This window comes from Echeneis naucrates, chromosome 24 (assembly GCF_900963305.1).
Source record: "Echeneis naucrates chromosome 24, fEcheNa1.1, whole genome shotgun sequence".
Classification (NCBI taxonomy): Eukaryota; Metazoa; Chordata; class Actinopteri; order Carangiformes; family Echeneidae; genus Echeneis; species Echeneis naucrates.
The window spans coordinates 10,115,445-10,129,069 of record NC_042534.1 but is presented as its reverse complement, the minus strand read 5'-3'; the positions used below and the strand labels follow the sequence as shown (position 1 = coordinate 10,129,069).

The 13,625-nt window shown below is 42.6% G+C and overlaps 1 protein-coding gene across 1 annotated transcript in view; it reads right to left on the bottom strand.

Annotated features, from left to right (window-relative positions):
- The window catches only part of itsn2a (intersectin 2a), a 33,109-nt gene that overhangs the window by 13,977 nt on the left and 5,507 nt on the right, over positions 1-13,625 (bottom strand). The window contains exons 2-17 of the mRNA XM_029496038.1: positions 13,092-13,163; positions 8,158-8,250; positions 7,972-8,035; positions 7,391-7,566; positions 6,835-7,056; positions 5,307-5,400; positions 3,535-3,677; positions 3,189-3,252; positions 2,458-2,595; positions 2,271-2,377; positions 1,930-2,192; positions 1,705-1,854; positions 1,441-1,581; positions 1,244-1,331; positions 1,017-1,156; positions 120-200 (exon numbers count right to left, since the gene is read on the bottom strand). Of these exons, the coding sequence (XP_029351898.1) occupies positions 120-200; positions 1,017-1,156; positions 1,244-1,331; positions 1,441-1,581; positions 1,705-1,854; positions 1,930-2,192; positions 2,271-2,377; positions 2,458-2,595; positions 3,189-3,252; positions 3,535-3,677; positions 5,307-5,400; positions 6,835-7,056; positions 7,391-7,566; positions 7,972-8,035; positions 8,158-8,250; positions 13,092-13,098 (1,971 nt within the window). The 5' untranslated portion in view covers positions 13,099-13,163. The remainder of the gene's footprint in view (positions 1-119; positions 201-1,016; positions 1,157-1,243; positions 1,332-1,440; positions 1,582-1,704; positions 1,855-1,929; positions 2,193-2,270; positions 2,378-2,457; positions 2,596-3,188; positions 3,253-3,534; positions 3,678-5,306; positions 5,401-6,834; positions 7,057-7,390; positions 7,567-7,971; positions 8,036-8,157; positions 8,251-13,091; positions 13,164-13,625) is intronic.

Genomic DNA, 13,625 nt, shown 5'->3' with positions numbered 1-13,625 from the left:
GATACGAATTAAACAAAGATTGGAGGGAAACAAGAGGTGAAATGGGACAAACAGATAATTAGAAAGGGGCGATGAAAGGGACTGCACAGGTGAAGAGGAAGAAGTGTAAGAACGATAACCTTGATGAGAAGGAAGAGCTGGCTGAGGCAGGCCAGCAGGGACAGAAGGCCTCGCAGGACACAGTCATCCATATCCCCAAGCTATGAAAGAAGCACACAGTGTGACGACGGAGGGAGGAGAAAGAGGATGGACAGAAGAGACATTACAAAAAAAAAAACCCACAAGCGGAGAAAGGAAGATCGGAAAGAAAAAAAAAAAAAAACCCCGAACATCCATTCAGTGGGAAGCGGAGGAAAAAGAGAGGGAAGAGAGAAAGACAAGTCAGTTAAGAAATAAAAACAATTGCACCGAGCAACACAGAGACGGGAAGAGCAATACTACAATTATTAGTGTCTGAGTGATGACAGGTTGTAAGAGGACATGACATAATTCGTCACAGGTTCTTCAAGATAATTAAATTATCGGCCTTTCTGTCAGTGAATGTGTGAACCCGAGCCTCCCTTGTGTGTGTGCGCGTGTGCATGTGCATAATAATGGGTAGGTATCAGGGCTTTCTCTGCCTGAGGGGGGAAACCTCTAGAGCTACTGTGACCAGTTGAACAAGATTTCACTTTGGTTCAATTCCTCTGCAGCTGTCAAAGCTTTACCACCCCAATTTTTACACCATCACGGTACAACTTGGCATGAAGTTTTGCTCTTAAAATCTAAATTTTTAACACTTTTGCTGACCAATTTTTCAGCAATAACTCCTTCAAAGCTACAAATGGTTGATTAATGAATTAATGTTGGAGGGGGACATTACACACACAGAACCCTGATCTCTGTAGCAGTCTGACCTGGCTCATCCTGGATGAATTTGGTTATATATGGCCAATTCAAATGATTTAAATTCCTTTGAGATAAAAAATGTCATCCCCATCCTTCTTATCCCGAGCTGGATTGTGCTGATCACTGACCTTAAGCTCCTTGTTGTAGTTCTCCATCTGGGCCAGTTTGTCTTCCGTTTCCCTCTCCAGAATGTCAAGCTGGTCTTTAAGCCTTCTGCAGTTTACACCTTTCTCCGTCACACTGGTGGCCAGGGAGGTCAATGTCCCCGCTGCAAGCCGAAGGTCAAATGTCAGAGACGACCAAGATAGTTCAGTGACCAGTGCTGTGTCTTGCGTGCTGTCCAATTGTTACCCACATGAGAGTTTGTTGAGGTTGACGTTTCTCAGCTTCTCAGTCAGCCTCTGTTGTTCTGGGACCAGCTGAGACAGCTTCCTCTGCCAGTCCTGTGGCCAACACAGCAGCACGCACACATTTTTCTTTTTTAATATTTTCATGGATAAAATCTGAGGGCTAAAAGTTTGAGAGGGTAGAGGTGGAAAAAACCCCATTAACCTCAAACTGAAGCTGCAGAGTGCTGATTTCTGTGATGCGCGTGTCCCTCTTCTGATTGATGAGGTCCACCTCTGCCTTCTGGATCCGCCTCTTGCTCTGAGCATCACGGAGACGGTCTGAGATCTGCTTGTGCTTGTTGCCCTGGAGACCAGATGACACCACCGTGTATCTAAACCTTTTCATTGTGTTGAATTGTGCAGACATCCAGTGTTGATTAACAGCAGACGTTTACAAATGTGTATGAGAGTATTAAAGTAGTCTCACCACAGCCTCCAGTTCCAGCTCTAGACTTTTCTTTTTGGCCCTGAGTCGAGTGATTTCCTCCTGCTCCCCGTCTCTCCTCCTCCCCAGCTCCTCTCTCTTCCCTCGCTCCCACTCTTCCCTCCGCTGGCGCTCCATCTCCTGCTTCGCTGCCTTATAATATAGAGACACATGGCCACCAGAAATGACATTAAACCTCTTACAGACGTCACTACCTCTCCCACTCACCTCCTTCCTCTCCAGCTCCCTCAGCCTCTCCTCTTCCCTCTGTCTCTCCATCTCTCTCTGTCTCTCCATTCGCCTCTCCTCCTCCAGCCTCCTCCGGTTCTCCTGCTCCCTGGCCTCCCTCTCTCGCCGTTCATGAGCCTCCCTCTCCTCCCTCCCCCTCCTTTCCCTCTCCTTCCTCTGCTCCTCCTCCAGAGCCAGTCGTCGTTTCTCCAGCTCGGCACTGCCTCGTGCAAAATTCTCCTTCAGCTTGTCCTCAAAGGACACTGAAAAGAGGAGGAAGACAGTGGTGTGACAGGGGAATATGAAAACCCATAAACATAAAACAAACGAGTGTGGCATACCACTGCTCTTGGTCTTTTGTGTTGGTTCTGTGTCGGATGTGTCTATTAAACAGGGAGTAATGTAGGGCCCTGTGCCATTAACAAGCTCAGTGGACTTGACTCCTCCTCTGAAACAAGACAAAAGGAATTTATGAGGTTCTATTTCATCAATGAATCAAGGAAATGTGTCAGCCTGTACGTGTGTTACCTCAGAGTGGGTGGCACAAGGTCTTGAGGCAGCGTGAGCGGTAGAGGTCGGCCGGTTTTCGCCATGTCAACCAGGTGCATGGCCAGAATAAACTCATCAGCTCTGAGCTGACCGTCTTTATCCACATCTGCCAGGGTCCTATGTAAACATAACACAGGAATCTTTTCCTCATTTTTGGTAAGAATGTTATCAGTATCATGTGATTTTGCTCACTTGGGAAAAGCCTAAAAAGGTATAAACATTATAACATTACATTTTCATGGGGAACAAGTTCACAAAAAGTTCCAGTAGATCCATAGCAACGTTAGCATTCAGCTGGAATCATGTTTCTGCTCAGTTTGGGGTTTTTGTTTTTAGCTCTGCTTTGGTCTTCACCCACACACAAGTCTAAACATAAAGTCTCTTTGTGTCGGTTCTTTAGAGCTGCACAGACAGTGTACAATGGGATTATTTAAAAGCTGCCTGCTGTGGCTGACAACAAAACTTACAGGGGACTTAAATCAGTAAAAGCATGAGCTGAAAGACACTAAAACACCGTAACGAAGGGTTTGTCAGCATAAGTGAGCACATTCCCTTTACCCAGATATTTACTACCATATAAAATATTTAATTAGCGCAGCTTTAAGTAAATTTATTAGTCAGTTGTTGTCAGACACAACTGGATGATTTATAATGTTGTGCACTGCTAATACATACAGCCATACACACATGCACACACACTTTATACTCACCAGATTGTAGCAAGTTGAGTCTGTGTGAGGCTTGATGCCATCAGCGCATTTCTAACCTGAGGTCCTGAAAGGTAAAAAAAAAAAAATGCATCAGCAACACCAGCAGTGACTTCTGACACCATCTCAAGTGGATGCTTTTGTATGCATCTGTCTGCCAAGTTCTGTCAAGTGAGGTTAAGAGCAATGACAAGAGTACTCGAGCCCACGTTTGCTTAGTAAAAGTTACCCAGTGAGTGTCATGTAAAACTTTAACAGGACATCTCAGGAGCAGCCAAGCGGTCCTGTGAAGTTTATGTTTATTTAGGTAGAGTGTGTGTGTGTGTGTGTGTGTGTGTGTGTCACACACCTGACAAGTAGCCACTCATAAGCTTGTCTAGCGTGTTGAACTGCTGACGGTACTTCAGTCTGGATGCCTGTGGAACAGCCCAGTCATTGGTGCCCATCTTCGGAGAGTTACTGGCCAACGATGTGGTGGACGAAGAATTTGAACTGTGAACAAAGAAAGGAGAGACAAAGGGAAATTACACCCAAATATTATGTGGTCAGCTCTCCCCTGCTCTGCCTTGTATCCCAGCCTAGAGTTAACACCACTAATTGCTCCGGGACTCCCCAGTGTTTTTTCTTGGCTCTTAATTAGCTGTAGAGGAAGGTAGCCCAAACAACCATGTAGACAATGACACTATGAAACAAGACAAAACTGTAGTCTCTGATCTCTGTTCTGCTAATCAACCTTTCTGTTTTTATTTTAAACAAACCCTCTGCAAGAATAGCAGAAGGACAGGCTATGTCGATTATGTTAATTTAGGAAACATGTACTTTTCCGCAGTCATTGTAGCTGGTTGGAATTTTTCAACAACCCGGTGAAATGTGAGAGGATGTTTCAGGGAGACAATGGGAAATGTTGTGCAGGATTACCTCTCCGCCCGAGGGCTTCTTTTGTGTTTGGCTATATGTCATTCAGTGTGTACGCTGGCACCTTACAATACCAAAGTGGTGATCTGGGTGGCCGCCGGATTAACCAGCTTTTACTTCCTGGTGCCTTTATTGAGGCTTCCCTCACCACCTACACCTGAGGTTAGAACCTTTTGTATGAACCTGTGACAATGACATGAGATACCACTCCTATCCTTTTCCTAAAACACACAAAACACCATGAGAAGCATCACTGACATTGGATACTACAGTTGTGTACTTCTGCAGAGAATCGGTACAGCAGTGCACGAAATCTCTCCTGTTTACTCCTGATTACGTCTCACCAGTTTAACTCAGATAAAGACCAAGTGTGTTGTCCAAAAACACGATGAATGGCATGGCCAGCAAAACTTCTTGCACCAGCTCACATTTCTGAATCTGGTTAGATATGGAAGTAACACATTGTTCTGTTTTGCAGAAATTTAGTCATTATTTACTTTTTTCCCATCAGAGAGCCAAATTTTTTTTTTGCTTTCAGCTGAGGTCATAAACGTGTATTGAAATGCATCCCACTTAATACTGTTGAGACATTTAATTTGAAAATTTGTGGCGCGACATGTTAAATCAGGAACCACGAAAGTCATTAAGATTCTTCCTTTGGGGACCATGAATATCTCTAAATGATTTTATAGCAATCCATTTAGAGCTGTTGGCACTATTGATTAACAGACTGCATAAAAACTGATGGAAACTTCACCGTAATAGTGACTTTGTCCCATAAGGATTGCCGTTTGATTCCTGTCCCTCTCTAACTAGGTAATTTCCTACTTTGCCAACTCAAGCATCTGATTTCCAAAATGCCCTTCCTGTTCTCCCTCTTATCGGGGTGTTTCATCTGACGCATTGTCATCCTGAACCCTTCCCTAAAGAACTCAAAAAAAAAAAAAAAACATACTTCATTATTTACACCAAACTAATGGACTGGCTTGGCTGTGAGAGCCTTGTGTTTCTAACTATTCTAAAAACCCCTCCATAAAAAATAGTAGATCTAAAAATAAAAACATTAAGAATATACTTGGAATTGGCAGCTGATTTTCTAATTTCATTTTTTTGGATGTGGATTACTAAATGGCTCCTGATTGAACCAAAATAAAACTGAGGCTGATAACTTGTGCAGTGTGCTGACATTTACAGTCTATGTCTCACCTGCTGGATCCAAGGTCCAGGAGGGAGTTTGCCTTAGACATGCCAGTGTTTGGTGAGAACGTCATAGGTGAAGAGAAGCCAGAGAGAGGGAGCCCTGAAAAACAGTTTGAGAAAGTTATTTTATGGCTAAATTTCACTCTGACAAAAAAAAAAGAAGGAAAGGCTGTTGTGTATCCATGTGAATATAGAGTGTGCTGAGGTTATTCTTTATCCCTGGCATCATCTGTGGACACGCAGAGAGGAACTGCCCTTGAATGTGCGTGTATCTAATCTTATCTCTTCATACTTTAAAGTCACAGCACACAGAGCTCCAGCAACAAGGTTATTGACATCGGGCTACAATCAAAGCGATCGCAGACGACTGCGACATTGTGGCAAAGAGGACTCAAGAGTTGTGGCACTGATGTATTTCCATAAGCAGAGAGAACAGAGTGTCACAACAGAAGGAAACCAAAAAAAAAAAAACAATGACATTTTCTCATTAGATCATGCTCAATTCACAGGCAAAAATTTTTACTTGGCCAAAATTAAATTATTAGGAGAGCAGCCGAGGGAGAGATGGAGGAGGAGAGAGATGAAGAGAACAAGGTGGCGTAAGAGATTAAAAATTTACTTAGTACGTATATAATACATATGGGCAACCACAGCTGGCTTCTCTAACTGGCACTAAGGCAGCTCTTTACTGCATACAGCAACATGCACACATACAGATACGTTGTCCGTGGAATGCATAAGACCTCGGGAAGCAGATAGATAAGGTGCAGCCCTTTGATGTACCACTGACGCCCTGGGCCTGAATAACTGACCCTCATACACTAAATATTACATTTGGTTGCACTGGCTGCACGTAAATCCAACACTACGATTGTTTGTGAAGTTCTGCAGTCATTATCTACTCGGTAGATTTAAATGAGTGATTTGTTAGATAGGGTGGCCTATAAAAATGCCAAAATAAGAATTATAGCTGCAAATACTTTACAACTTTAGGTATTGCTTTGTCTTATTTAGACATGAAGAACATTCACTTTCAGCGTTCATGTTGAATTATAGTGTTAGATTATTTTATGCTACTATAATGGACAATGTTTAGTCATTTATATTTTATAACTGAAGACACATTGTACAATTTTTGTGATGACAACTTTGTTCAACATTTTTGGTCTTTCCTCATGCATCATATCACTAAACTGACAGGAGTGGAGATGACACCCAGAGCCCATATCTGCAGATGCAATCATTTACATTTTGCAGACATTGTCCCAGTGTCCCTAAAGGCCCTGTCTGTGCTTCAAAGTCATAATCCTGCACTCGTGGCTTTCTCTGCATGCTCATTGGTCAATATCTTCTCCCATTCAGCGCAAGGATATCCATACAATTCTGCCCTTTTTCCCCCCACGCTCTGTTCCCCACTTTTGAATTTCATCTCGCATGACATGTAAATCAAATTCCCATGCTGTGTGAAATCGAAATCAATTTAACTGACAATCATTATTGTCCGGTGAATAAATGGTTCTGCCGTAGAACCAACCTGCATTGCTGGGAACAAGCGGAGGGGTGAGGAGGTTGACATTGCCGTTGGGGAACCCAGAGCTTCCCAGGGAGGTGATGAGGGGCAGAGTCATTGGCACTAGCCTCAGGGGTTGCACTGAGGACATGGGAGGGTTAACTGGGATGGGTGTTAGGACGGGCATGGCTGATATTGTCGACATGGATGACAGACCAATTGACAAGTTTGGCATGGAGCCCATCCCTATAAGGAGGAAACACACAGGTGAACATGACAACATGACAAGAAACAGACCGATGTGAATGTTGAATTTAATGATGGGTTATTATTTGAATGAAGCATTACTGCAAGTGAATCAAGTTGAAATGTGGTATTTTGGTGTAGTAAGGTGTTTTGTTTTTTTTTACACATCAGCTGCTTCTTTTTCAAATAGATAACTGTCCCATTTTGTAATTAAGCCTCCTTCTGTTTCCATTACCGCTGATAAAATAATACAGGAGTGTGATTATACTCCGAGGGACCAAGTTAGAAACTGTAATGTGGTTATTGTTCTCATCTTTGCAGGAAGAAATGTTACCCAAATGTGCTGATGAAGGCACGGTGGGAGCCAAACTGGAGACAGGAGGCTGCTTCATGATGAGCGGCAGGACAGAGGGCAGAGTCCTGCCTTGAAGCTTCAGTTTGATGAGCTTCATGGCAATGGAGAACTCCAGTCTGTCCATCTTTCCATCACTGTCCATGTCAGCAAGGTTCCTGCAGGGATGAGAGGTGCCAGGGTTTGAGTTGGAAAAGATCCTTTATTGTAAACCTACAAATGATTTTTTGTTTGAGACAGTACCGACACAAATGGTTATAGAAGGGACAAAACTCTGGTGGGACTGAATTCCAGCAGCGTTTACACAAACATCAGAACATACGCACTGTCCGTCCAAATTACAGTACACACACACACACACACAAACACACACAAACACACACACACACACACACACACACACACACCTCCCCCTGCCCCTGGGTGGGGCAGGCTGTGAAGGAAATAACTTCTCAACAGGAAGTCCAAACAAACTTTGACTAAAAACAATGATTGGACTCACTGACCCAGTTGTTCTGGATTAAGAATACATTCTGTCTTAGTTAGGATGAAGTGTCACTCACCAGATCTCAGCCAGGACCGAGGCAGGCAGGCCAGACTGGAGGAAGAATTTCCTGGCTTGTTCCCCTGTATGGGCAAAAATCACGGGGGATTCAGAGAGACTGGTATTTCATACAGGGTTGCACCCTGGGGACGCAACAAGAGGTTATTCATACACAAGCATTTAGTCTGTTGTGACAACAGCCGACCTGAGACATAGCCGAGGATGGGGGCGAGGGTGTCAAACTGTTTGTCATGTTTTCCCCTCTCCTCTGGAGTGATGGCCCACACATTGGCTCCACCTGGACACAACCAAGAGAAAAGGCTTTAAATCTACTGCCAGATAAGTTTATGAGAACATCCTGCTTCCTAAAGTCAATACCCTGAATTTGGCATTTCTTTCTCTCTGTCTGCACTTTCAAATGTTAAAGACAAAGAAATGCTCCAAAAATAATATGAAAAACAGGGAGCGAGCAAAATGTCATTTTTAATAGCACGATATATGAAAATATTATATTTCATTATTATCCCTAAAGTCAGAAGACACCATCAATGTTTTCACAAAGCTTAATGGCACCGACTGAACTAGTGAACTGCATGTATGACTCAAAAGTAACTTAATCAAATGCTACAAAAACCTCCTAATAAGATGCAAATTCACACCCAAAGCCCACAAATACTGCAGTCCGCTACAATAACACACAGTGTCAACAGATGCTATTAGTGGAACTGGGTGGGAACATGATTACACAAATATCAAGCTTAATAACTTAAGTAAACGTAACAACGTAATTTCCAAGAAGGAAAACAAAATTCTATGCAAAAAAGAGAGAGAAGCTCAACAATCTTAAACCATAACGTGTTGGCTGCGCTGCATTTGTAAACACACACAAATGCAGAACAGCCTTTAAAATCCCCAAAGCGGAATAGCAAATAAAGTAGCTTTTTTTTTTTTTACCTTGCCTCCCAAAAAGGCTGCATAATTTCCATTCCAAATGAGATCGCGCTCAGAAGAAACCACTCTTAACAAACTCCCAACAATGATTAATGTATAGAAATGCCCTGTCAGCTTTTTTGTACACTTCAGTACACTCCAGTCATGCATATCTCAAGAGAAGTTCAGATTTGGCCATGAATTAGAAATCAAGTCATGTGCTGTGTGAGAGGGTATGAAACTCAATTCTTATTTGGTTTCACCAGAGTTCTTTAATAGAGGGGAATGAAGGACTATCATTGGACTGGGCCATGAAATTAAACAAAAAAAATAACCCAGAGCATATTCAAAACCTTTTTCTTCACTGCTTCAAAGCTGTGAGGCCATTTTTTAAGAACCCTCCCTCCCCAAAAAAAAATAAAAAAAAAAATACAAAAACGAATTTGTCTTTATACCGATACTTGACTGACAGAGACAAGGACACATAATGAGTCCAGACAGCAGAAAGAGAAGATAATGCTGAAAAATATTAATTCAAACTGTAACAAATGTAAACCACATTCAGTGAGAAGAAACAGAGCTGATGGAGGAAACAGCCAAGTACAGTGTCCACCGTAAAGTGGATGCTTCTACATTCACAGACGGAACACAACAAAGAAAAACTTGCATCGTTCATTGTGTAACCAGCTCATCTTTCTCTGCTCTACAGCCACAGACAAGCCTCCCTGACATCAATGGGTGTTACCATGGGAACCACAGCGGTACATCCCCAAACACGTTGACATCGACTTCTCTTTCATTGGACTTTTTTACATTGTTTTAATATAGAAAAGCCCAGAGTCGCCAAGCCCAAACACTCAAGGCTAGCTTTATTTGATTATTGATCCTTACAGAAGGCAACTGAATGGCTTCATTACCGAATTGCTGACTCAGCATCATAGCCGCCTGGACTGTTCCATTCATGTGTCACAACGGGTATTTTTATTGAGAACTTTTATTAGTTGTTCATTAAAATACTCGCGTAAGCATTCCCCAATGCTGCTGGTGCCACATGCACAAGCACAAGTCGGAAAGCAGATTCAGCATTTTCTTCCACTAGATCTGGTGGACTATTAGAATTTCACCTCATAAATGTCAATGCCATAAACGTGTCCGATGCGTACATTATTTCCTAAGAAACGGTTGAAGATGTAGAAAAATGCCTTCGTTCACAATGTTGATCAGCATCCAAAAGTTGTGAGCTCCTCCTTGTCCTTTTTGTATAATCCTGCTAACAATTGTGAAATTAATTGTGTGATCTGTGCGTGTAACTGTCAGCAACAGAGGAAATTATCTCTCAACTTTTCATCTTAAAATTGACAGAAGCAAAATTATCAGGGGAGAGTCCTCGTTCTTATCGCTGGCGGATGTAAAACATTCAGACAGGATGAAAACTGTCTGATGACAATTTATGGTTCAATGGCACTCCGGAGAAGGATAAAATGTGTTATGGGCATGTATCTTCATAAACCTGGTATCCCAGGTTGATGAAGTCATTTATTCCCCAGCTTCAGGAAGTACCGTCCTGAAGTAGCTTCCTCCTAAACACGAACCCAATAACTGGTTTTGCTGACCTCACACAGATGTATTGCACCTACATGGAGCAACTATCGAGTTTAAGGAAGATTCAAGTTTTCCTAAAACATATGACAAGATACGCCGCCAGCTGTTTTCTTCACTGAGAAACGTCCGTTAGCAAACAAACACCGTTGCTGAACGGCCTCAGCTGATTTCAAGAGCTATACAAGCTCTGTCCTGAACACTCACATCCACACCTGCTCAGGTGGTTTATCCCTGACAAAGCCAGCTCACAGCACGTCGACCTACTTCCGGCATTGTCAGCAAAATGCAGCTGCGAAGAAGGAGAAAGTAATTAATCTTGCACAACGATGTGAGTATTCTTCACATTGTCTTGGTGGCTTTGACAGACCTCATTTAGCGGCTATTGTAATCGAGAAACGGAGGCGATATTTAGCACAGTGCCACTGGGACATGCAGTTAGCATGGCCACATCCGCCGGCCTATCAGTTGATTCAGCAAGTGCTGTATGCTCTGTGAATAAGTGGGACACAGCAAAGCTTCTTACAACACAACAGCACGAGCCACAAAGGTCTTCTTCAGCCTGACACTTGTGTTTGCCACATATGGCCACTTAAATAAAAACAACCGAATATCTGAATTAGTGTTACATAAAATCAGCATACAAAGTCACTTTTAATTGCATGATGTGAGCATAAATCTGCCAAACTAGGAATTTGAGGTCTCATGTCTTTGGCTTCAGCAGTAAGTCTGATTGTTTGACATCTATTATTGTGAGCTCGCCTTCTTGCAGAGAGCTGGATGAGAAAGCTGATGATGCTCTCATGTCTGTACAGTTAATATAAAGCTTCTGCACAAGGCTGACACCTAAAAGAGGGAAACAGCTTGCCTGCTTCTGTCCAGAAGGAAAATAAATGTGTACCTGCACCATGAAAGCTGACCATTTATTATATTACATCCCAACTTGAGATTGCAAATGTTGGAAGTGATAATGTGCTGGACGACTTCTAACCCTGCATAATGATATCCTGAGCTCCCCGTACAGTACTGAATAACCAGCAGGGACAAGTTGTTGTAGGGAGATGTTTTTTTTTTTTTTTTTAATCTTTGGGCAGAGCCAAGCGTGCTGTTTCCCCTGCTTTAAGTGTTTATGCTAATCTTAGATAACTCCTCTTCTGTTTGCATCTCAGTTTATTATTTCCCCCGTTTTTCGATTAACATTTTCACTCTTGGTGAAATTACAATTTATTTCATATAGTGGAATAAAAACACTCTGGTGATATTCCTGCATTATCGCCTGGTTGCTACATGGGCTTCAATACAAAGAGCAACATACAAGACAGCTTCCTGCATAGCAACCTAAGGCACAGAACCTCAGCAAATACACAACAGTCCTTCAGCCAATATTGAAACAATATAACAAATCCATTCACAAACGTTGCCTGTGCAGAATTTCAACCAACCGTATCACAATTCACCTCCTCGGCAGCTGCAATATCAAAGAGCCTCTGCCTAATGTGGCTTTTAGCTTCCTAAGTCAGCCTGTGTGTTTTGTCTAGGTGCTACACCGTCCCTGGGAGATGTTTGAGTCAAACCTCCAGGTACCCACCATTGGCCTTCCGGGGAGAAACCATATCACTGCTTTCATATATCGCATATTTACATATCAAACACCTCACCTGGGAGGAGAATTTGATGTTTCAGATAGGTACAGTGCATCAACAGCTTCTGCAGCATTTCAGCCCACACAATAACATACTCTAATGGAAATTCATACACAAAGGACTTTACAATAGCCTCGGTGCAGAGAAGCTTTTAATGAGAGTCCAATAACACAGCACTGTCTCTCCCAAACTCTAGTTTGCCCCGGAAAAACCCACATACTGACTTTCTGTTTCCAAATTGCTTTGTTCACTGTGTATCTATTGGATGGGATTAAACATGAGATTGTATTCCTTGGACTTTGGCAGTTAGTTAAAGTGCAGAATTAGTCATGTGGCCAAGATCTATCCGTCACACAAACTTGCTCTGAGGTGTTGCTGATTAAAGGCCCTTGTGGAGCTGCAACTGTGGTTGTATGATCAAAGCCTGGGAAGAGGATTAGCACACGTATACACACACTGTTGACCAACTTGGCCCATACCAAGGACAAAACTGATGTTGGTACAGTAGCCTCACACACTGAAACATGCAGCGAAACAGCTGATCATTTAAAAAAAATTAAGTAATGATCTACTGCTCTGCTGTGACCTCTTTGCTGAGGAGGTTTACACAACATACAGCTACAAAGTCATTAGATCTGAGTTGGGTTCAATTAAAGTCAGATTTTTTTTTCCAATGCCAGATCAGTATCTGTCTCAGGGTTTGTCTTCACAATGAACCATCAACACACAGCCGGGACAAGGCACAAAAGAAACAATCAAAGCATCAGACTAAGACATATTAAAGCCATTTAAATTAAATTAAATGGCTGAAAGCTATATATATATATATATATATATAGCAAAATATATATGCTTTTAGCCATTCAAGTTCATTTTGTGCCTGACCACAGGTGTATATTTGTTTCCCAAAAACATCAAGATTGCACGGACACAATCACACATGTAAGAGGACAAATAATAGTCTTACCATTCATGGCTGCAGGTGGAGAGCACAGGCAGAGAGGGAAGTCCTCTACTCAGCTGGCTAGCTCTCAGACATCTGCAGAGAAAGAGAGTGAGAGAGAGAGAAAGAGAGGGATGTGAGGGTAATTGCCTGTGTGCATGTGTGTCTGTGTCACCGAGCAGTGGAAATAAGTGGGGAGCGCGAGCCTGCATGTGAAAGTGAAAAATGGAAAAGAAATGACACAAACAAATATAAATAAATCAATCTCATCTCCCTGTTAACAAAGCACAGGGAACGGCTAACACGGGGCGGGATGAGAGAGCGGTGGAGAAGCAGAGAAGGGGAAATAAAGAGAGAGGAAGGGATGAAATGACGGGGGGGGGGCAAGATGAGGGGAAAATAAAGAAGAGCAGAAATACGCACAATGCCGACAGAGAAATAGTCAAGGAGGAGGACAGACAGTTGAAGGATACAGCGGAGGGAGAAATAACGGTGGTCTGGGACGAAGGCAGCATTTATCATTGTCTGCTCTAAGATCACAGATGGAGGCTAAAGCCA